Source organism: Salvia hispanica, chromosome 2 (assembly GCF_029641045.1).
Source record: "Salvia hispanica isolate PSC_SH4W2 chromosome 2, Shi_PSC_v1, whole genome shotgun sequence".
In the NCBI taxonomy this organism is placed as follows: Eukaryota; Viridiplantae; Streptophyta; class Magnoliopsida; order Lamiales; family Lamiaceae; genus Salvia; species Salvia hispanica.
Genome location: NC_142693.1, coordinates 31,890,077 through 31,913,541, shown reverse-complemented (window position 1 = coordinate 31,913,541; position 23,465 = coordinate 31,890,077). Strand labels below are relative to the sequence as shown.

The window sequence follows — 23,465 nt, the reverse complement described above, 5'->3', positions numbered from 1 at the left end:
AGAAAATCACATACCTCTTCCGTTCAATCTTCTAACTCAGTACGGCTCCTACTACGTAGTCACTCGCATCGCACATCACCTCAAAGGGGTGATCCCAGTTAGGAGCTTGGATGATTGGTGCAGATATCAACTTCTCCTTGAGAAGATTAAACACAGCCTTACAATTATCGTCGAAGATGAATTCCACCTCATTCTGAAGGAGCCTGGTAAGAGGTTGGGCTATATTAGCAAAGTCCTTGATAAATCTTCGATAAAATCCAGCGTGCCCCAGAAAACCACTTATTCCCTTCTAATCAGTGGGGAAGGGTAGTTTGGATATGACATCCACCTTGGCTTGATCCACCTGGATCCCTCTTTCTGACACCATGTGCCCTAAGACGATTCCTTCTGTAACCATAAAACCAGATTCCTTGCTTGACATCTCTCTAGCACTACATCCAAATGTTGCAAGCACGAGTCGAAAGAGTCTCCGTAGACCGTGAAATCATCCACAAAGATCTCTATGCAATCTTCTATCAAATCTGAGAATATGCTCAGCATGCATCGTTGGAATGTACCTAGGGCGTTGCATAAGCCGAAGGGCATGCGTCGGCACGCATAGGTTCCAAACGGGCAGGTGAAAGTGGTTTTATCTTGGTCCTCGGGGTTCACGTAAATTTGGAAATAGCCGCTGTACCCGTCCAAAAAACAGAAGTACTTCCTCCCACCCAGTCGCTCCAGCATTTGATCGATGAATGGCAGGGGGAAGTGGTCCTTCCTAGTTGCTGTGTTCAGCTTGCGGTAGTCTATACACATTCTCACCCTTGTGACCAGTCTAGTGGGCACTAGCTCATTCCTCTCATTCTTAACTACCTGGATTCCGGATTTCTTGGGGGCCATATGGATCGGACTGACCCATTCACTATCAGGCACCGAGTATATAATGCCTAGTGATACACTCGGATTTTGCACTATTTTAAGGCCATTATTTGGTCCGTTTTTTATGTCAAAGTCACTCTACACGTCCATTATTTGTGTACTTTGTCTATTTTGGTATTTTGACGTGTTTTGTGAGAAATGTGCATAATTGAGCCGAAAAAGGGAGCCAAAAAGCAAAGTCTGGAAATCTGGAGTTAGACGGCGACCGGCGACCGCCGCGGAGTTGTACGGCGCCCGACGGGCAGAGCAATGTAATGGTCTGCCTCAGAAAAATATGCTTGGAAGAGAAGTCTCGCCCGGCGACCGCCAGAAGCCATGCGGCAGTCCGCCGCCGGAAGAACAGACTCTCTGGACTCCAACACGGCGACCGCCGGCCCGCCAGAGAAAGGCGGAGAATCTGAGATGCCCTAGATTTGCTCCATGATTTACCATATTTTGAAGATCTTTTCTTTCTACAACAAGGAATGGCTTTCCCCTATAAATAAGACCTCAAGCTTCATCAAAAATAGAGAGCTTCTACTTGCAAAATAATTCATAGAGATCAAAAGTTAGAGTACTTCACTTGTGCAAGGAGTTAGAGAAGGATTTCAAGAACATCAAGAACGACAAGGATTCAACTTACGGGTTTTATTTGCTTTAGTTTTATGTTCCAATTGTCTTCACTTCAATCTATGTGTTTAGCTTATTTCATTATGTGTAACTAAACTCATAGGATTCTAGGGATGTGTTAGTAACGACTTTTGTTATACAATTTCTTTTTCTATTTAATATCCGTTTTGTTTTTACTTTGTTTCTTCCCTAAGTAATTCTGATGGTGCATGATTGAGTGACACAATCGTGTATGATTTAATATAACTTGCTTCATAACAGTGAGAGAACTCTAGCGAGTTAGATCCACTTAGTAGACGCTACAGTTAGCTTTCCTTAAAACGACACTGTTAATTAAGAGTTACGACTTTTCAAAGGTCTTAGGAGCTATTTGGAGTTATGTGTTAGGATTGACAACCCTAATATTGAAATCAACGTCTGCATCGCATGAGCATAAGCTAGGCGACTCGTCTTATCAAAGTAATAACTGTGCTAGAGTATTGTAGTTTGGAATTTGTATAACCATAACTGTGAACGCACATCCCTGGGATTCCCTTATCTCTATCGACTGTCTCTGTGTTTTTCTTGCATTTAGTTGTTAATTGTTTTCAAATATTTTCTGTTTTCAAAAGCTTTCAAAATCTCTTGATCTTCCAGATAGTAATTGGGTTCTAGTAGAGGATAGACACTTTGTGTTTGCCTTTCCCGTGTTCGATATCCGGTACTGACCTTTAGCTATACTATATATACTATGTATACTTGCAGGTTTATTTAGTGCTAAAAAATAGTGCATCACATAGCGAGAGCAACTTTAAGATTTCCTTCAGTATATCCTCGCGCATGTTGGGGTTCACCTTCCTCTGCGAATCTCGATGTGCCTTGGCTCCTTCCTCCAATCTAATATGGTGCATGCAGACATCTGTGCATACACATCTAAAGCTTGGAGTTTCTCCTGCAATAACTCGGTCTCAAGAAAATCTTGGACTAGGGGGTCAATAACATCAACATAGCATAGATTTTCAGAATCTTAGCTGTAAAAAACAAATTTTTTACCATTAAAGTCAATGCATATTGTCCCTTCAGCCATATCAACTATCGTCTTAGCTGTTCTTAAAAACGGTCTTCCTAGTAATATCCCGCTAGACTCCCTAGCTTCTGGTTCACTCATCTTAATCACAAAAAAATCAGCAGGATAAGTAAAATCTTGTATTCTGACCAATACGTTTTCTAACACACCCTCAGGATTTATACACAATCTAACAACTAGTTGGATTAATACCCTAGTGTTTGACAACTCTACCCCCTTCAACCGATTATAAATGGATAAGGGCATAACATTGATAGATGTTCCTAGATCACACATTGCATGTTCGATTTGACATCTCCAATTGTTATGGGTAAAGTAAACATACCTGGGTCGGCTCTCTTGGGTGGTAGCTTCTCTTGCACAATAGCCGATGCTATCCCTTCCACCATGATTTTTCCATCCACATGGGCTTTTCCTGCTATGAAATCCTTGATAAACTTTTGATAAACTTCCCCAGCGGGGATAGTCTCACGGCTTGGAGGAATGGTATGGTAACATCCAGCTTCCCAAAGATTGATAGGAAATCCACAGGATTTTCCTTCTTCCTCTTTTTAACAAACCGATAAGGAAACGGTTTCTCCCCCTTAGCTTCTTCAGCAGGCTTTTTCGGATTCTCCTTGGGTGCCTCCTGGGTTCGAGGCTCCAGTATGGGCACGACTCCTTCATGATGCTCGTTCTCAGGCGGTGCTTCTTCCATTCTCCTTTCTCCAGTAGTTTCTTCGTCTAGAAAGAACGGATCCTCCATCTGAGGTAGAGGCCTCTTGAGTTCTTCCACTAAGACGGTGTAGCTCACCACCCTTACTCCACTAGACTCTCCAATCGGTTTTCTGAGTTGAGGTTCATTATAGGCTGTCCCGGACCGCAGTGTGATTTTACTCACATTTGTCTTTTCAGGTACATGGACTGTAGATGGGATTTTCCCTGAGTTCCCTTTCATTTCACCCACCGAGTTCGTGAGTTGGGCTAACTACCTGTTCATCATATCCATGTTTGCTCTATGCTCCTTCTGGGCACTTTGCATCCCCTGCACTACTACATTATTCGACTGCAAATCACTCTTGATACTCTGCTGTGCAGCGAGCATTTCTCCCATCATATCTTCCATAAACCTCCTTGACCTGTTGGGGTAATGAGACTGATTGGACCCTTGGTGTTGGTTGTACTGGGGGAGGGGGTGGTTCTGCTGGTGAGTTCTGGAAATTTGGTTGGTTTTGGTTCGGTGGGTATTGGTTATACTGGGCAGGAGGGTTGTACTGGTCTTGGTTGTTTTGGTTCTGGTTGTGGCCTTGAAACTGATTTTGGTTTTGGTTGTGGGACTGGTTTTGGTTCCGGTAGTTTTGGTAGTTCCGCTGATGGGGTGGCACATAAACAGGGTTCGGGTTTTGGTTTTGAGGGTTTTGGGTCTGAGGTTGTTGGTTCCTTCCTGCCCAGTTAGACTGATGGTCAGGATTCTTTGGGGCACGGTTGAAATTTTGGTTCTGGTGGGGTTGGGTTGATTCTAACCTTGATTTTGGTTCTGATTTTGATTTCCATCTCCCCATCGGAAATTTTGGCCATGGTACGTCTCTCTGCATCCCCGGAATCCAATTCCCATTAAAATTGTAGTACCCTGTGGCATTGGCTTGTTCCACATCAGGCTGGTCATTTGGTTGATCATATGGCAGCTCTGGAGCCTCGTTGCCACCAGTTGGAGAAGATTGCGCTTAGCAACTCTTTCATTTCTTCCATTTTGAGATCCATCATCTCTTTCTGGTCAGTAGCCGAAGCACTTGCTGCTCTCTCTCTACTGTACCCGTCCCTTGCGTTGTCGTACGTCTTTTTCGCATTCAGTAGTTTGCGTAGGACCTTCTTGGCTTCACTGACCCTCAACTGTGTGAAGTCACTTCCGGATGATGAATTCGCCAGATCCTTCGTCTCTTTGTTCATTCCTTCATAGAAGGTGTGGTGCACCTCTATTTCCTTCATGCGATGGTTCGTGCATAACTCCAGAAGACTCATGTACTTCTCCCAGTACTCGCTCAGGGTCTCATCGTACTCTTGCCTTATACATGATATTTTCCTCTTCAGTGCGCTTATCTTTGAAGAAGGGAAAAACTCAGCTAGGAAAGCTGACTTGAAATCGGCCCACGTGTTGATGGAGTCGGCTGGCAGGCGCATAAACCAGGTGTTGGCCTCTCCCTTTAGGACAAACGGTAGGGCTTTCAATCTGTAGTCATCCTCGCTTGCTCCTGCTGGTCTCCTCTGCTGGTCTCAATCTGTAGTCGGCTGGCAGGCGCATTAAGGAACTCGTAGGGTCCCTCGTAACTCTTCCCACAGTATGTTGGTGACCACTATGGCTTGCGGGGTATCTCCACCGGCATGCACAGTTAGCGTTGCGAGCTCTGGATCGTCCTCAACTTGATCAGCAATTCTCACTGGTGCTCTTACTGGTTGGAGTGGAAGCTCCAGGAGTTGGTCTCCGTCTTCTTTCCCCTCGTCACTACTCGTGCTTAGGTCAGACAATGCTGTCGACAGGCCAGAACGAGTGGTTACGAGTATCGTTCCTCGGGGAAGTATCCTTGGTCTCCACTGGCCAGGAGCCGAGCTACTTCTCATAAAGTGAAATAAAAAGAAAAGGAAAAATTATAAACAATATATACACCAAAATATCACACACAATAACAGATATGAACACCATCCATCCCCGAAAACGGCGCCATTTTGATAGTACTCAGGATTACGGGTCTCGTGTTGTGTTAATTTAAGAGAGGTGCGTCCAACTGATCAGGATGAAAGTCCCAACCCTGCTGAGTCGTTGGCACGACGACCGGAACTTGGTGTATCAAACAAATTCCTCAACCCACTTCTACTGGTTAGTATAGTGGAGGTAAGGGTTGAATCCCACAGAGATGGACACGTTCAGATAATCGCGGTGATAATCTGGGAAGGTTTTGGTTAGTTACCACGCGTTGGGTTGAGATTCTACCTAGACGGAAATTAAAGATGGTACTCTACTGACTAGTGGGCGTTAAAGTGGTTGTATACGTGAAAGTAGGGGACAAGGTATCTTATAGACATGTGGAAAGTAGACAGTTACTAAATGAGAAAACTTAAACAGCAGGGTATATTTGGTGGCTGGGTGACTACTCTGACAGGTCTGGAGGGTACAACTAAAAAGTAAAAGAGAAAAGCGAAAAATTATTAAAAAACAAAAGTGGTCCAAAGCAGAAGTAGATTGTGATGTTTTCTTCCTCAACAAGTATTAACAGAAATTACATGAACTCAAACTCTATGGATGAACTCAGATCAATAAATTGACAATGAACACATATACCTCTCATGTTTCAAACTGAAATTTCAATGAGCATTGTTAGATTTGATCAAAGATGCCTGCAATTCAGTATAGAAATGCGTCTATGTAATCCTTCGGTATTTCGCTCCTAGAACTTGATAGCTCATTAAGAAATATTTGATCAAAGATGCCTGCAATTCATAATCAAGAATCTTTTTCAGTATGTGTACACAACCACTATTTTTAAGCCAACAATGGCTATTTTTAAAAATCTTTATTACTTTGTGTTTATTTTTATTTTTACAACAGCAAAAAAGTTAAGTATTTTGATTTATTATTAATTTACTCTAATTAGAATTGATTTCTTTGTTTTACCTATACAAACAAGTATTCCTTCTGTGTTCATTGCTTGTTGAATTTTCAAAGAAATCACGCCAACTACTGGCTTTAATAACATGCCAGAAGGTAAGATAATGATATGTCCCCCCTTTATTATTACCTTCTGTCATGCCACTGTGCTTCTTCTAGTTCGAACTGGCTACTTGGCAATCACCAATATTAGCTGAAAAGATGAAATCATCAACATCTGAGAATCTCTGCCGTTGATTTTCACTTGCTGAACTCAACTCAGCCACCGGAGATTTCAGCGAGGAGCATGTTATTGGAAAGGGTGGTTTCGGTAAAGTCTACAAAGGCTTCATTAATAACGAGTCTATTGTTGTGTCCATAAAGCGCCGGCTAGCATCCGATCCCCGCCAAGGGCAGGCGGAGTTTGCATCGGAGATTGAAGCACTAAGTAAGTTCTGACATCGTTATCTAGTATCTCTGATTGGGAAAAGATGATTCTTGTTTATGACTACATGTCTAATGGAACGCTAGCAGATAACCTCCACAAGCTATCTAGTAATAGCAACGGCAGCTCAACTCTCTCGTGGAATGAACGACTTAAGATATGTATTGGAGCGGGGCGAGGCTTGGACTATCTTCACTCGAGTTGCTCTAGCATACACCGTGATGTCAAACCTACTAACATCCTTTTAGATCAAAATTTCGTAGCTAAGGTTTCGGATTTTGGGTTGGCCAAATATTTAGGGTATGATATCTTACACAGCCATGTCTTGACATATGTTAAGGGTTCATTCGGGTATTTTGACCCAAGGTATTTTACCACGGGTATACTTACAAAGGGAAGTGACACTTATGCATTTGGGATAATATTATTAGAGGTATTAAGTGGGAGACCAGCTGTTGAAGGAAGGCTTGCAGAGGATGAGGTGTGTATGAGCATATGGGCTAAAGAAAATATTCGAAATGGAAAAGCTGATCAGATTGTAGCTTCAAATTTGAAGGGTGAAATCTCAGAAGATTTCCTTAAGACATATATTGGGGTTGTTAAAAGAAGTTTGCATGTTGATCCGAATGAGTCGAGTTGTGGCACAGCTGGAGTTAGCCCTTGAACAACAGGAGAGGAAAGGGGCGACAACACAAAGATTAAGAATTTGGCCATTTTGGAATAGAGATATACCATCTGGTAAATGTGAATTTTTTCTGTGTACATACTTTACAAATACTGGATGTTGAAGTTGTGATGAGTGATCCGATATTCTTTGTGGTTGTTATGGTGACACAGGTTCAACAGAAAAGGATCGAAATGAGGTTAAAGTTGATAAGCTGCCAAAGGCCATCCCTGCCACTGCCATGAAAGGAGATGTCCCTTTCATTCTATTTGGTGAAACAGAGTTCAGTGAAACATGGAGCCGTTTTGATTATTCTAATGGATCAGAAGAGTCCTGAAAAATGGAGAGGATGCATCAATTGAAACGATCCTCTACATGCCAAAGCATGAATTTATAGCAAAGGTTTTGAATCGCTATATTATATATTGCCTTGTCTGGATGAAAAAAGTTTATTATTAGGGAATGTCTAATGTTGCTGTAACACATGGTTTTGTAGGTTTCAAAACCATTCTCTTCTCTGAAGCATGAGAACTTGGTCGAACTAGTTGTTTACAATTCGTATGGCCTTGAGATGGTCTTGGCATATGATCATTTTGCTCCACGGGGGTCCCTACACGACATACTTCATGAACTTCGAGGCATAGGCTCAATCTGAAAACCATATCCGGCTTATCATGGTCCCAAAGAACCCACATCTCTCTTGATGTCGCAAGGGGATTATGCTACATTTATGATAAGGGATTATTCCATGGCAACATTAGATCCAGGAATGTTTTACTTTGTGACGATGGAACTGCTAAGATAATAGATCCTTTTCTATGGACTCAACTTCCCGATTGTGAGGCATGGTTCTATGTGGATGAGTTGGATATTAACGCTCAGGGAAATGATGTTTACAACTTTGGTAAGATTCTCCTCGAGCTCTTGGCAGGTAGTAGTTTATTACTAGGTGATAACACACGACGAGCATATGGGTATGCAGCACAACAACTTCTTTCTGAATTTTATAGTGTCGTTTATGTTACATGTGTGATGTTGTTAAATAATATGACACCAGGCATTACGACAGCTGAATTCGAACAAGATACACGAGATTTTGGATGATATAATAAAAGGATACTACCAGCCCGAGGCTGTTAAGAAGGTAAATAACTTGTTTGTCTGATAAGTCTCTTGCATTTGATTTCATGATTCTGATGATTTATTTTATAAACAGATGGCTCAAATTGCTCAATGGTGCCTTCAAGATCAAGGTTATTTTCTTCCAGACATGGGTGATGTTGTACGACATCTCGAGGTGTGCCTTAGCTTAACCGAATCACAACACTCTCAGAGCTGAAATCAACTGAGATTGATTGCATCTTATTATGCATAAAAAGCAGGGGAGCTGAAGAAAGACGCCACCTAAAGTTTTCTTCTTGTAGAAATGTTATTGTGCTCAATACAGTAGAAAAGTTTTCTCCTCTCTATCTCAGCGAGCAACGCCTCATTTTGCTTCGCATCCTCCAGTCGCAAAGCCTCATTTTGCTTCTCCAAGTCCTCGCGCACCTCAATAGTTACTTTCTCCCGCATTGCTTGTACCTGCCGCTGAACCTCTTCCGCGCTAACACCAAATGAGCCACCAGCGGACGAACGACTAGCATTAGGGAAATAGATGCTTGTTGTCTGTCCTACTCCATAAATTTGTTTTCTCTTGTTTAGCTTCCCAAACAGCTCAAAGTAAATGTCATCATATTCTGGATGTTGACCCGTAATTCATCTGCCCTTGCACTAACTTTCTCCTTTAAACAAGCAAAGACATATTAATAAGTATTCTAAATTAGCAAACAAATCAGTTTAGAAAGTAAGTCTAATTCTATCCATCAAATTCTACTCCTATTTAATATCTCATCTACACTTAAGAGGCTAACTTACGGCAATTAGCAGAGCACCAATCTCATCCATCTGTTGGTATTTGATGCATCAATTACAAATATTTGCTACCAAAAAAAATTAGTACAGCAATTACAAACTGAGTTAACAAAACTGAGTTACAATGTGTTGGTATTGATGCAAGTTAAAATTGGAGTGTGTTTAGTTATTCCTATCAATTTCTTCAGACAGTTCACAGTAGACATGAAAGAGTCATCTTCTAACTCCAATTTAAGCAAAATCAGGCAGAGTTGAAACCTCAATATCAGTACCCCTCTTTTGGCAACACATTTAAGTTCTGACTTTTCCTAACTTCAACATATTCCAAATAGTAGCATTAGACAATAGCATCATAACCTTACCACTGCCTATCTGTCCGGTTACCACTGTCAAGAATTATCACAAAGAATTATTCACTCCTTCACCACTGCCTTGGTTTTTCAAAAACTGCTCACATAGAATCAACTATAGAAGCAAGGCAATTTCCATTTTCTTCAGTTAAACATTTTCTTCCACTCGCAAAACTGTCAGTGGAAAATGATTAAATTTCCATTTTACATGAAAAATATTTGCTAGCACATGCATGTGCTCGCAAACAGAAGGAAATTTGACTAGTGAGTAAACATTTGGTAGCATAAGATGCTCACAATTTTGCTAGCACATAGTAGTTGTTGAAATTGAAAATAAAATGTACTTAGTTAGGTTTATTAGTTAGTTTTTTTGTTCTTTTACTTAGCCTATATATAAGGCTTCTTATTGTAATTTGTTGCTAGCAATTATTAAAAATGTAGTCAATAAAGTAAATTTCCCCATCTATCTCCTTTCGTTTTCTCTCTTCACCAAACGGTTTCTGCAATTCATAGCAGTTTTCTTTGTTCTCTTCAATGGAGATTTCTCCGTCTATTCTGAATCTCCAATTTTAACATGGTATCAGAGCGCAAATCCGTTGCGCGCCTCTGATTACCTCTATCTCCTCTATCCTTTTTGGATTTTCGTTTGCCATTTTCTCATAGAGCTAGGGTTTGTGTTTTTGAATCGTGAGAAATTTCTGCTGATTGTTCCGGGAGAGTTCTTCAGGCTAGATAAGATGTTTTCTGCCATAGTTCTTCCGCTTCAGGTGTTTTCTCAGTTCAAATCTCTTTGTTTTTGTTCAATTCCGATTTTAATCGGTTCTATCTCATATCAATCTCTTTTTTTGGTTCTATTCACCGATTATCGGTTGAATTCGTCTCTATTGTTTGTGAATCTTTGTATTCCGTTTCCGATCTGTGAATCGGTTTCTATTCTCTTTGAGATCTGTGAATCTCAAGTTTGTTCATTGGATTTGTATGATCCAAGTTTCTATCTCTCCGATTAAAATCGGTTGAGTGTTTCGGTTTGAGAATATGTTTTCTCGAATTTGTTGTTGAATCTGAATATGTTTTCAGATTTATCTCTGGTTTTCCGATTGTATGTCGGATGTTTGTTTTGTTGTTCACCTATTGTTCGGTTGGATTTGTTTCAAGCCTGGTTTGAGGCTGATAGTTGTGGACTGCCGCTGGAGTCAATTGTATGTGGACTTGTGAATTGGGGGATTAGAAGTTGTTGTATGGTTTTTGTGGTGATCTTGGATGTACTCGATGCTAGTGAATGTTTTGAGGCATCAAGGTTTTACCATAATTCCAGCTGCAATTGAAGTTACTGGAGGAGCTGATCTTCAATTTGGTGAAGAAGAATATGTGAAGCTTACTCATACTCCGCCGTGTCTGGTGCTGAGGGGGAGTGAGATCATTTTAGTTTTTCTGCATTTGGTGGAGTGGAGATTTTTATGTTGCATATGTAGTTGTTGCAGCAACTCCAATTCCAGCAAAGTGATGGCTTGCAATTGATCAAGTTGGATCTTCCCTTGCAATTGAATAACCTTTTTCTTCAATCTCTTGTCTATGATTGAAGCCTGGTTTGTTGTTGTTTGTTCTATGTGAGGAAAGGCTATCCTATGCTTCGATGTGGTGTTGATGCGTTGTTGTTCGTAGTTGCCGTGTCAAACCACAGAAGTTGCTCCTGGTCTTTCACTAGCAATTGGAAGTAATTTGAGAAGTTGCTGAGATGATGATTGTTAATTAGATGATGATGATGAGGATGTTTTTCACTCAATAGGGAGTTGGTATAGAATTCATTGAGAAGTATGCATTATAGCTGGATGCTCAAGATGGAGGTTCCTTCATCCAATTTCTTCTAGATTTTCAACATGATTCGGTTGAATCTGTTTCTGTATCGAGTCACTGTTTGTCTCTGAGATTGAGAAGTGAGGGTGGTAGGGTTGATGTGCTTGTAAGGAGTGATACTCAGAGCCTCGGCTCAGTTTGATGGCTCTCGGTTGGTGTTTTGGGAGGATATTTGTTTGTATTCTAGGTGAATTTTCCAAGAGTAATGGTGTAGTATTGTGAATTGGTTTTCTGTAGTAGAGATTGATCTAGTTGTTTGGAGTGAGGGTGTTTAAATAATGTGTAAAGGCTGATATTGAATTGAGATTGGCTCAACTCTCTTCACCATTATAACAAGTGATGAGCCTACTCTTGATTGAATGCCATATAAAGATCTGTGAAGCTGTAGAGAAATGGTGAATTTTTGGTAGTGATGCTCAAGCAGGGAGATGGTTCTGGATTGAGCAATTACTGTTTTTTTGTTGTGGTAGGGATTGGAAGTTGCAATGGCCTGTCAATTTTCATGAATTTATATCTACACCTACTGCTCAGTTAGGATTGTGAAGTAATTCAAATTTGTTCAAGCATGGTAGCCTAAAGTAGATTCTTTCCGAGCAGCCTAACAACCTTTGTTGATGAGATGATGATGAAGTTGTTTTTCTGCTAAGAGGGAGTTGATATCAAATTTGGCAGTTCAAGTTTTTCAGCTAAGTTGTGTTCATGTATTGCTACACAAATAAATCCATAGAAGTTGCTCCTGCTGATGGTTGTTCACTAGCTTATCAAGAGCAGTTGGAGAGAGTTTGGGAAGAACTGATATAGCATCAGTCAGCAGCATCATGAGTGGAATTTCCTGTTTGTAGTTTCTTAGTTTGGTGCTTCTTTCCAAGATGGTAGCATTTGTTTGTGCTTCCATCTTGAGGGGGAGTGTTGAAATTGAAAATAAAATGTACTTAGTTAGGTTTATTAGTTAGTTTTTTTGTTCTTTTACTTAGCCTATATATAAGGCTTCTTATTGTAATTTGTTGCAAGCAATTATTAAAAATGTAGTCAATAAAGTAAATTTCCCCTTCTATCTCCTTTCGTTTTCTCTCTTCACCAAACGGTTTCTGCAATTCATAGCAGTTTTCTTTATTCTCTTTAATGGAGATTTCTCCGTCTATTCTGAATCTCCAATTTTAACAATAGTGCTCGCTATACCACTCAATATTTCGAAAAATGATATTTGTTTCGGTTTATGCTCACAAATGTGCTCGAAAATATTTCGTAATTTGCGAGCACAACCTTGTGCTAGCAAATAACCCTTTTTTTGGAGTGCTACTTACACACACAATACACACAGTAACTAAATACACATATGCGCCACACATAATAACACACTCACAGACTCACTACACACACATACCAGTGTGTGATACCTACTGACACCTGCTGGTATCTACCTCCAGCAACTAGCCGAGGGCTTCGAGGTTGCAAGAGGAAAAACGAAAACTAGAGCTGGGGTTTGGAAAAGTTGATCGGAGAAATAAATGTTAGTTTCTAGAATTAAGAGATGCCCGGGCGTAATACAACCCAAAAGAAAGAATACAAAGGAATAAACTGAAATTGAATTACAAGGAGAATTCAAAACAGTAAAACCGTAAAAGTATTTAGCCGAGTCAAGGAGTCCTCTTTCCGCAAGACGAAATACACCCCGGTAGTGCTCTCAGATTGACGTTTTCTCCCCAAAGATAAAACGGCTACGTCTCTGGTGAAGCAGCACCGCTATCGGCAAAGCTCCAGCGAACTGGATGGAGGGGATGGTAGAACTTCGACAGAAAGACAATGCAGAGATATGGTTGTGAATGTTTTGATGTTTGGAATGCATGGAATGGCTAGCATATTTATAGGTTCGGTCCACTGTAGGGTCCACAACAGGGGGTCAACAACCATGATGGCTGTCATCATTGCGAGACTGAAACGGTCGGCGGTTACGAGGCATTACGAGAGCTGAGAGGTTGTCTAGGTTCATCCAAGGACAAGGACAAGGGCGTGCGGTGGCGGCGCGCGCGTGTGGGCTCTACAACCCATCTTAGTCCACTAGAATTATTACATGTAATAATCCTTCTTATTAAATACTTGATTAATAAGCTTGTTACTTTCAATGTGGGATAATTAACTCTCTTAATTAATCTCATAGCTTCTCTCATAGCTCATTTAATTAGTTTGCAATTTTGCACAACTTTAATCCATTATTTCTCACTCACCGGGAATCGGATTTAAGAAAATGAATATACCATGGTTATCTAATCTAAACGTAGATCGACGCTATATCATTTAATTTCACAAAATTAAATGTCTCATTAAAATTATAATTGGTCAAAATCCTTTGACCGGGCATAGATTCCAACAATCCCCTACATGAATGGAAATAGCCAAATGCATATGCATGCAAACACAAGCTCAACTCTCGGGAGGTATATAAATGTAAGGATAGGTAGTTTTTAGCTTTGAACCACCTATAGTCAACGCCATCGGATACACAAGCGGCCTAGTAGCGCGATGGTTTGAACTATTCCTCCACGGCGTGCAACGAGACAATGGTGTTAACACTTAAACACCTCAACCTCATTCGTTCTCACGTTTTGTATCCTTTGCAGCCTTGGACACCACTTTGGATTCATAAGTGTGTAATTTGAAGCGGCCACACTTCACACTTACACAGGTGATTCCTATTCGAGTATCTTGTCCTACTCGCTCTCCTTAAGAACTCAATCTCCTCGAGATCCTTAGAAATTATTAAAAGTCATACACTTAGCCTCACCACAAGTCAAGTTTTCCAACACTCTATTGCTCTCTAGGGAATGGATATGGATGAGTGTTTCACACGAACTCTCATAGCTTAGTTTTCCCATTGAACCAAGTTCTTGGGATCTCCAGTCATCATGGTTGGGTTACCACTATGACAATTCTTTAGTTTGTGGATTTCAAACTCATACCCTCTAGCAACTTATTCATTTGATCACGGATTAACAATTTGGTTAGCAGATCCACTAGATTATCTATGGACTTCACATAGTCAATTGTAATCACACCTGTTGTGATCAAATGTTTCACGGTATTATATCATCGACGAATATGTCGAGACTTACCGTTATAGAATCCATTGTTTTCCCTTCCGATAGTCGCTTGGCTATAACAGTGAATCAACACTTAAGGCACTTGCTTAGACCAACCTGGAATATCTTCAAGGAAGTTCTTAAGCCACTCGGCTTCTTCCCCAAATTTATCTAAAGCTATGAATTCTGATTCCATGGTTGATCGGGCTATACATGTCTATCCCATGGATTTCCATGAGACAACACCACTCCAATAGTAAATACGTATCCACTTGTTGAAAGTGAGTCTTTATTGTTGGTTATCTAATTTGCATCACAATACCCTTCAAGTACCGGGGGTATCTTGAAAAGTGTAGCCCATTATTTTGAGTATGTTTTAAATATCTCAAAAACCTTACTTGAGCTCTCCAATGCTCTTTGCTTGGATTACTCGAATAACGACTCAACTTGTTCACGGCACAAGCAATGTCCGGTCGAATGCAATTAGTCAAATACATAATGCACCCAGTGACCCGTGCATAATTTCTTGTGCAACGGGTTCGCCTTTGTTTTTGCTCAAGTGAACGTCGAGTTCAATTGTAGTATTAACCGGCGCGCCATCATATGTCTTGAATTTCTTCAATATTTTCTCAACATAGTGAGATTGGGTTAACGTGATCCCATCAGATGTTCTTAGAATTTTCATTCCAAGAATTACATCGGCTAGACCCATGTCTTTCATGTCAAAGTTTCTTTTTAACATGACTTTCGTCTCGTTAATCACTTGAGTGTTACTACCCATGATTAACATGTCATCAACGTAAATACACACTATAACATATCCGTTATCATTGTTCTTAATATAGACACATTTGTCACATTCGTTGATTTTGAACCCATTTGATAACATCGCATTATCAAATTTCAAGTTTCATTGCAACGGCGCTTGTTTCAATCCATATAGGGACTTTACCAGTTCGCATACCTTATTCTCTTGTCCAGGTACTGCAAACCCTTCGGGTTGTTCCATATACATTTCATCTTCTAATTCACCATTTTGAAACGCAGTCTTGACATCCATTTGATGAATCTCAAGATTGTGCAGTGCAGTAATCACGAGAAGCACTCGGATAGATGTAATACTCATTACAGGTGAATAGGTACGAAGAAGTCATGTCCTTCCTTTTGTTTAAAACCCTTTACCACCAGTCGGGCTTTATATTTATCCACCGTTCCATCGGCCTTAAATTTCCTTTTAAGTACCCATTTGCACCCTAAAGGTTTAGCACATTCGGGTAGATCAACCAACACCCAAGTGTGGTTTAGCAAAATTGAATCAATTTCGCTTTGAACAGCTTCTCTCTAGTGTAACTCGTCTGGGCTAGCAAAGGCTACTTTTATTGATGATGGTTCTTCATCCAACATAAAAGCAACGTAGTTAGGACCAAATATTTTTGGTGTTCTGACCCTACTGCCACGTCTTAGTACTGCATCAGTTGGATCGGGCCTAGCACGCTTACGCAATTCTGGTTCTTCATCCACTGATTTAGAACTAGTGGTCTCATCTTCAATTCTTGTTTCAGAATTGGTTGTGACCTCTTCCTTGTCTTTGCAAGGAAATGTATTTTCTAGAAATACGACATTTCTTGATTCGATTGTTGTTCCTACTGATATAGTCGATATTTCAGACTTGTTAACAACAAGTCTATATGCACTACTGTTTACTGCATATCCAATAAAGATACAATCAACTGTTTTAGGGTCAATTCTAACTTCTTTGGGCGGGGGTGTTAGGATTGGTATACTGAAAAGCATATTTCGAGCATGTTGCACGGATAGAATTGCTTGTATACAATAAATTCTACAATTCACTTTTAACCTAAGGCGAGAAGAAGTTTTTTATCGCATTGATGTTTGCTTGTGCATTTATAAGATGTTTCTCAAACAAATAAGTCTAATTTTTCTACATAGTAGACTGGTCGTGAACGATGTTCACAGAAGGTAACGCAGTCGGTTCTTTGTAGAAGAGAAATAGAATTTCACAACCTAGATAGGCTTTGGCTACCTATCGTGAAAGGTTGCAGTGTCAGTCTGCATGTTTCCTTACCTTAGGAAATAAACGACACTGGTGTGGTATAGTACTGAAGGATCTAACAGTTGAGATAAGTCTTTCTTGCTATTTACTGAAAGACGAGGTCTCGGTGATTGTTATTTCTTAATCATTGTTGATATAACATTGAGCATACGATATTGATTTGCACTACTTTGATTTATCAAATGGTGCGGATTTTTCGCAATCCAAGAATCCTGATATCTTGGGTAGTGGTGATCAATGTATAGAGGTGCTAGTATTGTTATTGCAATGAATCGTGTGCTGGGTGAGTGCAGTTTGATAATATCCTCAAGATGTGTTCGAAAAAGGTTTTATTATTCAGAAACCCGGCCGGTTGGAATTTATTCCAGAATAATAAATAAAGATTTTGACCTAGACAACTCTTGGAAAAAGATATTAATTAATTAAAGTCAAATAGCAGACTTAAATTGATTAATGGATATTTATATCTTTAACACGGGAAATAATAAATTAAAGAGGTAAAAGCCCGGATTACTCGTAATTTGGGATTGGACGGACAGTCAATATTATTATACTATAGTGGATGATAATAATATTTTGTTTGGACTTGTATTAAACTGGGGCTCAATTTAATTAGTAAAAGTCCAACAGGTTTGGCCCAAGTCCAACCTCCATGGATCCCTAATCTGGCCCATCATAACTCAATATAAAAGGAGATTAGAAAGGAGACTTAATGTAATTTTAATCATTCATTTTCGTGCTCCCCTCTGGGAGTGGACGAAAAATCGGTTTTTGACAAAACTGATATTCTGTCTTTTTTCTAATCAAGCCCTTTTCGATTCTGACAAGCTTTGCCAACCCAAAGGTCATAATCTGAGTTCGGGATACAGATTAGAAGATTCGTGGTCGAATACGAAGATCTTCATGTGGAGAAGGAGCAAGCAATCGTCGATTCTTTGGAGAATCAGATCGGTAACTCTAATCCGTAGAATATCATGAATTAGGGTTTAATTCCTTAGAGCATGATTTATGTGCGTTCTTGTATGAAATTTTGATTGTTTAACATGTAGTTAATTGATCCCATAATCAGTCAAATAGATCTGGATGCATGATTTATTTGTTTATGCATGACTTCCGCTGTGCAAGGGGCACCAATCCCCAGCAGGGGGAACCATCACTTTCGCCAAACACCCTCACACTTTGAGGTTTTTGTAAGGAGTGATGTCCTTTTCTTTGAGTGGGATTTTGTTTAGGATATAGTTGGCTGTCAAGATAGCCTCCCCCCACATGTTATGGGGCAATCCTAAACTTAGTAGCAACGCATTCATCATCTCTTTTAGAGTTTGATTTTTGCGTACTAAAACACCATTAAATTGTGGTGAATATGAAGCAGTTGTTTGATAAATTATACCACTAGCGTTGCATAACTCCTCAAACGGGGCTACATACTCGCCTCATCTATCACTTCGAACCGCTTTGATTTTACAATCAAGTTGATTCTCAACTTCGTTCTTATAATTATTGAACGCTTCAATTGCTTCATCTTTACTTCTTAAAAGATAAATATAGCAATATCTTATGCGATCATCTATAAAAGTGATAAAGTACTTTTTACCATCTTTAGTTTGCACTATCTTTAAATCACATATATCGGTGTGAATTAATTCAAGGGGTTTTATTTTCCGTTCAACCGGGTGAAATGGTAACTTAGTCATTAGCTTCAAGACATATTTCACATTTGTCTTGGGTATCCACTTCAATTGCATTTAGTAAATCTAAATTTACTAATCGTTTAATGGCTTTTGAATTTACATTTCCCAGTCTACAATGCCATAAATTTGAACACTCGGTCAAGTAAGAGGAAGTAGATGCTTTATTATTATTAGCCAAAGGCTTTGGGACAAGGTACGTAGCCACACTAAGCTTGAAAAGTCCATCGGTTACATAACCTTTTCCGAGGGACTTCCCAAACTTGTAAAGCAAACCTATCAGACTCGAATACAAGTTTAAACCCCTTATTAACTAGTATTGATCCTTACACTAGGTTCTTGTGAATGTCCGGGACGTGCAGCACATCCTTCAAGGTGATTGTGACGCCGGACATCATCATGAGGATCACATTTCCAATGCCGAGGACTTCGGAGGATGCTTGATTCCCCATGTTGATCTTCCTCCCTTCAACAGCAGGGTAGGAGGAAAACTTGCTTCTGTCGGAGCAAACATGAGCAGTAGCGCCAGTGTCAATGTACTAGCCACCCTTGTAGTCACACCCCAACCCCTCTCTGACATATATATTTATAATAAACAAATACAGATTAAAGTAAAGAATTCACATATTAATCATTTCACTAACCGAACGCTATAATTAGAAAATCAATCATTTATTAGACTTATTTACAAATATTCAAAATCGCATATATAAATAACCATCAAATATCATAAATAATTTCAGATCCATATGCATATGTTTCTCTGTCCAGTTTATTATTCTGTGACAAATCAAGTCTGGTATCTGCCCGGGATTTTCAATATACCAATATGATTTGACCTGAAGGTCCCAATATGATTCGACCCGAAGGTCCCAATATGATTGACCCGAAGGTCCCAATATGATTCGACCCGAAAGTCCCACTGTGATTTGACCCGTAGGTCCCAATATGATCGACCCGAAGGTCCCAATATGTCCACTGTGATTTGACCCGTAGGTCCCAATATGATTGACCCGAAAGTCCCAATATGTCCACTGTGATTTCAGATCCAGGGCAAGACTGTCACAGATCCTCTTTAATCAAATGATTCGAATAATTCCAATGCCATGTAAAACATATCAATTGCATCAATAACATATCTCTATCATATTCTACCATCGATATCAAGTAACACTTCACCAACTAAATTCACATCATATAATCCACTATATACTCCAATAAATTACTTCCATCATACATATAGTAAAAGAATTGCATAACACATGAAAAATTAAAATGGTAATTTATACACACCTGATGACAACATATTATAAACACACAACTTCCCTTTCTCGATCTACAACTCTTGGTATAGCCGGAGGGTCGAAACTATTTTTTTTTTGTTTATTTCCTTCACTTTTTGTTTTCCTTCCTAACCCCCTCTTCTTCTTCTTTTATTGTTCACGGACTTTACGTATATATATAAATTTGAGGCGGTTTTCCCCTTTAGAGTTAAAACTATTGCACAATATATATTATAAAATTATATAAATATGCATGCTACTTATTTCTTTTCTAATTGACACTTGTCGCATGAGATTAGTGACGCTATCAAATAGTGAACACGTGCATGCCATGATATTATACTCAAACTAAACTTACTTTTATTTTTATAATCTTAATTTAGGATCCCACTATTGTATATATATTTTTCATGCACAAAAAGTTCTATGCACATACGCATTAATACACATGCACACACACTTCGATGAACGGCTTAATATTATACTTATTTTCAAAACTTTTCAATAATAAAAAATAATATTCTACTATATTTAATTAATCATAATACTAATTTTTACCTTCTATAATAGCAATTTAACATATACCGATAATACAATATGACATATAATTCTAATAAAATATGCGAATAATTCATGTATCGGAACAGGGATGTCACACTTGTTATCCACAAGGTTCACTTTTTCGGTGACTATGGCAACGAGGTCATTCTCATCCCAATCCTTGAACTCCTTCTCAATGACGTTGACTGTCGGCTTCTTCTTCTTTTTGCGGCAGTCTTTGGCAAAGTGCACAATTTTGCCACACTTGTAGCACTCGCCTTCAAATTTCTTTGTAGGCTATTTCCCCTTCCCTTTGTCCTTCTGATTTGGACGAGGGCGTTTGTTGGAGGGACCGCCCCGCTCCAACAAGTTGGATTTGGCTTCAAGTGGGCTAAAGCCCCTAGGCTTTTGATCACTTTTGCGCACGTCCGCTTCAATTAATGCGCAGTTTCACGATCAAGTCTTCAAGAGTCATCCTCTTTCGCTTGTGCTTGAGGTAGCTCTTGAAGTCCTTCCAACTAGGAGGAAGTTTCTCAATGATTATGCACCTTACAAAGTTGTCGGACATAGAGCCCGTCATGTTCATGTTGGGCATAGAGCCCGTCATGTTCATACTGGTCCCAAATGAGCCAATATCCGTGTTGGACCCGAAGGCCCTAACACTCGTGTGAGACCCGAAGGCCCCAGCACTCCACCCATTAAAGGATCCGAATGAACCACTAAAAGTGGAACCAACCTATCCACTCGAGGTGGATCCACCAGTGAGCCCAAGGGGGTTAATAAACTCCCAACATTACAAAAAAAAAACGCAAAATACTGACGGAATTAGTGACGACATCCATGACTCAACTTATTTTTAACACAAGTATACCCGCAAGTGTACGGGGCTAATGTAGCAAATAGTAAGCAAAGAGTATCGTATCCTAATTACCACGAACCAACCTCAACTACTATCTAGATGAATCGGAAAGTTTTGGTTTTCTAAATCTACTTAAAAGCAAGGTAAAAGCAATTAAAAACAACTAGAGAACTAAAAGCAAATAAGAAAACGAATGTAGATCAAGGATGAGAAGGGTAGAATCCTACGGGATCGATAACCACTATCTTATGCTCAACTAACTTCCTAACTATGCCAACAAGGGGTCTCAATGGTTATTAAGCTATCACTAAGGTAAAACTATATCTTTTCTCAAAGCATATAATTTGTAGATTGCTACCTAGAACCGAAGTGTCCTTCCTAGAACTAAGGTAACAACTCCTAAAAGCTCCTAAGATACTTAGCTTCATTCAAAGGCTCAAATCTGTCGATTATATTGGCAAAGACGTCAACTTCTCTTCTTTCAAATTAAACTACTCACTTCTCAGGTATTGTAGTAAAATCCACATGCATTTATAAGGTGATCAATCAAATAAATGTATAAGCACAAGAGAAGTCAAAATAACCACATGAGCCAAGGCATAGAAAAAGGAAATCAATTAAACATAAGAATCATTGTATCTCCCCCGTAGAACTCTACGAAGGATTTAGCTACTCATGTTCAACACAAAAGTCAAAGAAATATTCAAAAACATTATTTGAACAAGAATAAAACTAAAGGTAGAAACTCCTAGAATTGGATTGGGCGGATTGGAGGCTTCGTCTTCAATCTTGCGATGACTACTCGTCCTCTGCTCGTTCTTCTCTTCTTCCTAGGTGAAAAAGTAGTACTTTTGGGGTGGAGGCGTGTAGAATGCTGTAAGAGGCGTCCCATGCACATTAGGTTAAATAGGGCTCGAAATTTCCTTGTTTAGAACTGTCGGCCGAACCTGGCGACCGTTAAAGGCTGAAGCTGGCGAGTCGCCAGCAGCTCTCGGCAATTCTGGGCGAAGGACCTGGCGAGTCGCCAGGTGGGTAATGGGGCGAAGCTGGCGAGTCGTTAGCTATGTACTGCGTTTTCGTCCTTTTTCATCCCGGATGCCTCCTTTCGCCATTTAAGCTCATTTTCGACCCTTTTTCTACACATTCTTCACAAAATGGTCAAAATACTAATAACATAGAGAAGTAGCTATAAACCATGTCTCAAAATACACAATATACGATCAAAACCAAGTAAAACTACCCTCTAAAATCATGTAAAATCCAAGTGAATCAATCCAATAGCTCAACAACTAGTGGCAGAATTAGTGACTGGAAACTGTCAGTCACTAATTAGTGACAGGTTATTCCACCACTAATGCCAAGTAGTGGCCTACAGTTTCCGTCATTAGTAAATTTAGTGACGAAAAAATCGTCACTAAAATATTTTACCCACAAGCTTATTAATGACGGATCTGCCCAAACTTGATCTGTCACTAATCTGTTTAGTGAAGAAATTTCACTGATTAGTGACAGATTTTTCCGTCACTAATTGGCGACTTTTTTGTAGTGCAAGGGGTTGTTGATGAAGATTGATAGATCCCGGGGGTTGGCATCATCGATGGAATCGACGACGTGTTGACCGGAGCAGTGGTCGACATGATGGATGGGTGGCAGCGGTGGTGGTGGCCGGAGTGGTGGCAGCAGCAGTGTTGAATTCAGTCGACATCTCCAGCAAATGTGTTAAGTTTCGAAAGTTTTAGTTTCAGTTTATAGGTCCAAATCCCTTCAAAGGAAATAGGGATGTCAATATAGCCCGCAACCCGTGGGCTGGCCCGAATAGCCCGCTAAATTTATAGGGTTAAGGGTCGAAAATTTCTAGTCCGATAAAATTAAAAGTTGATAAGCCCGCACCCGATTAACCCGCAACCCGTTAGGGCCAGACCCGAAAACCCGATGGGCTGCCCCGATAACCCGGTAAAATTTATATTTTTTTTAATTTTTTACTCCTAATTCGACACTTCGTTGACTAATTTTATGACATAGATAACTAAAAAAAATTACTTTCACTTTTATGGTAAATATATAAATTATATATTAAACTTTTATTAATATAATAATTGTTAAATAAATTAATCTCACTAAAAGAATATTTAAATTTTTAACATGCATTAAAATTTCACGAAATATTACAAATATTAGTATTTTATGATTAAGTTTAAGCATATATATCAAATTTATCATAATGAAATATTTTATATTTTATAAATATAACTAATTTTCATCATGATTTATTGGATTGTTCGAGCCTTAACCTTATCGGTAGCAACCCGATTAACCCGTCGGGCTAGCCCGAATCCCGAGCTTTTAGGGTTAGGGCCAAACTTTTACAACCCGAAAGAAATCACAACCCGGCAAGCCCGCACCCGATTGACCGGCAACCCGAGTAGGGCCGGCCCGATTGACATCCCTAAAATGAAGGTTATCTCGTCTTGCGACTGTTGATTTCTGAAATTACAAGAGATGACATAG

The 23,465-nt window shown here is 39.6% G+C and overlaps 1 protein-coding gene, 1 long non-coding RNA gene and 1 pseudogene across 4 annotated transcripts; 2 read left to right on the top strand and 1 right to left on the bottom strand.

The window, feature by feature from the left end:
• The first annotated feature begins 6,434 nt into the window (after nucleotides 1–6,434).
• Nucleotides 6,435–7,658, top strand: LOC148932189 (receptor-like protein kinase FERONIA pseudogene; annotated as a pseudogene). The gene is made up of 2 exons (XR_016135567.1): nucleotides 6,435–7,395; nucleotides 7,495–7,658. The product of XR_016135567.1 is annotated as a receptor-like protein kinase FERONIA pseudogene (transcript).
• On the top strand, nucleotides 7,259–9,079 carry LOC125192759 (protein CYTOSOLIC ABA RECEPTOR KINASE 6-like). Of its 2 annotated transcripts, XM_089064209.1 has the most exons (5): nucleotides 7,259–7,395; nucleotides 7,495–7,723; nucleotides 7,818–8,225; nucleotides 8,379–8,465; nucleotides 8,538–9,079. In XM_089064209.1, the coding sequence occupies exons 3-5, from the start codon at nucleotides 8,175–8,177 to the stop codon at nucleotides 8,658–8,660; spliced, it is 261 nt and encodes an 86-aa protein (XP_088920335.1). In that variant the 5' UTR covers nucleotides 7,259–7,395; nucleotides 7,495–7,723; nucleotides 7,818–8,174; the 3' UTR covers nucleotides 8,661–9,079. The 2 variants fall into 2 exon arrangements, with proteins under 2 accessions (XP_088920335.1, XP_088920336.1); XM_089064210.1 differs by lacking the exon at nucleotides 7,259–7,395 and having other exon boundaries at nucleotides 7,402–7,723.
• Nucleotides 9,080–18,421: 9,342 nt separating this feature from the next.
• On the bottom strand, nucleotides 18,422–19,752 carry LOC125198370 (uncharacterized). The gene is made up of 2 exons (XR_007172399.2): nucleotides 19,569–19,752; nucleotides 18,422–18,848 (listed from the first exon to the last, which is right to left on the bottom strand). It is a non-coding gene; the product is annotated as an uncharacterized LOC125198370 (long non-coding RNA).
• Nucleotides 19,753–23,465: the final 3,713 nt, after the last annotated feature.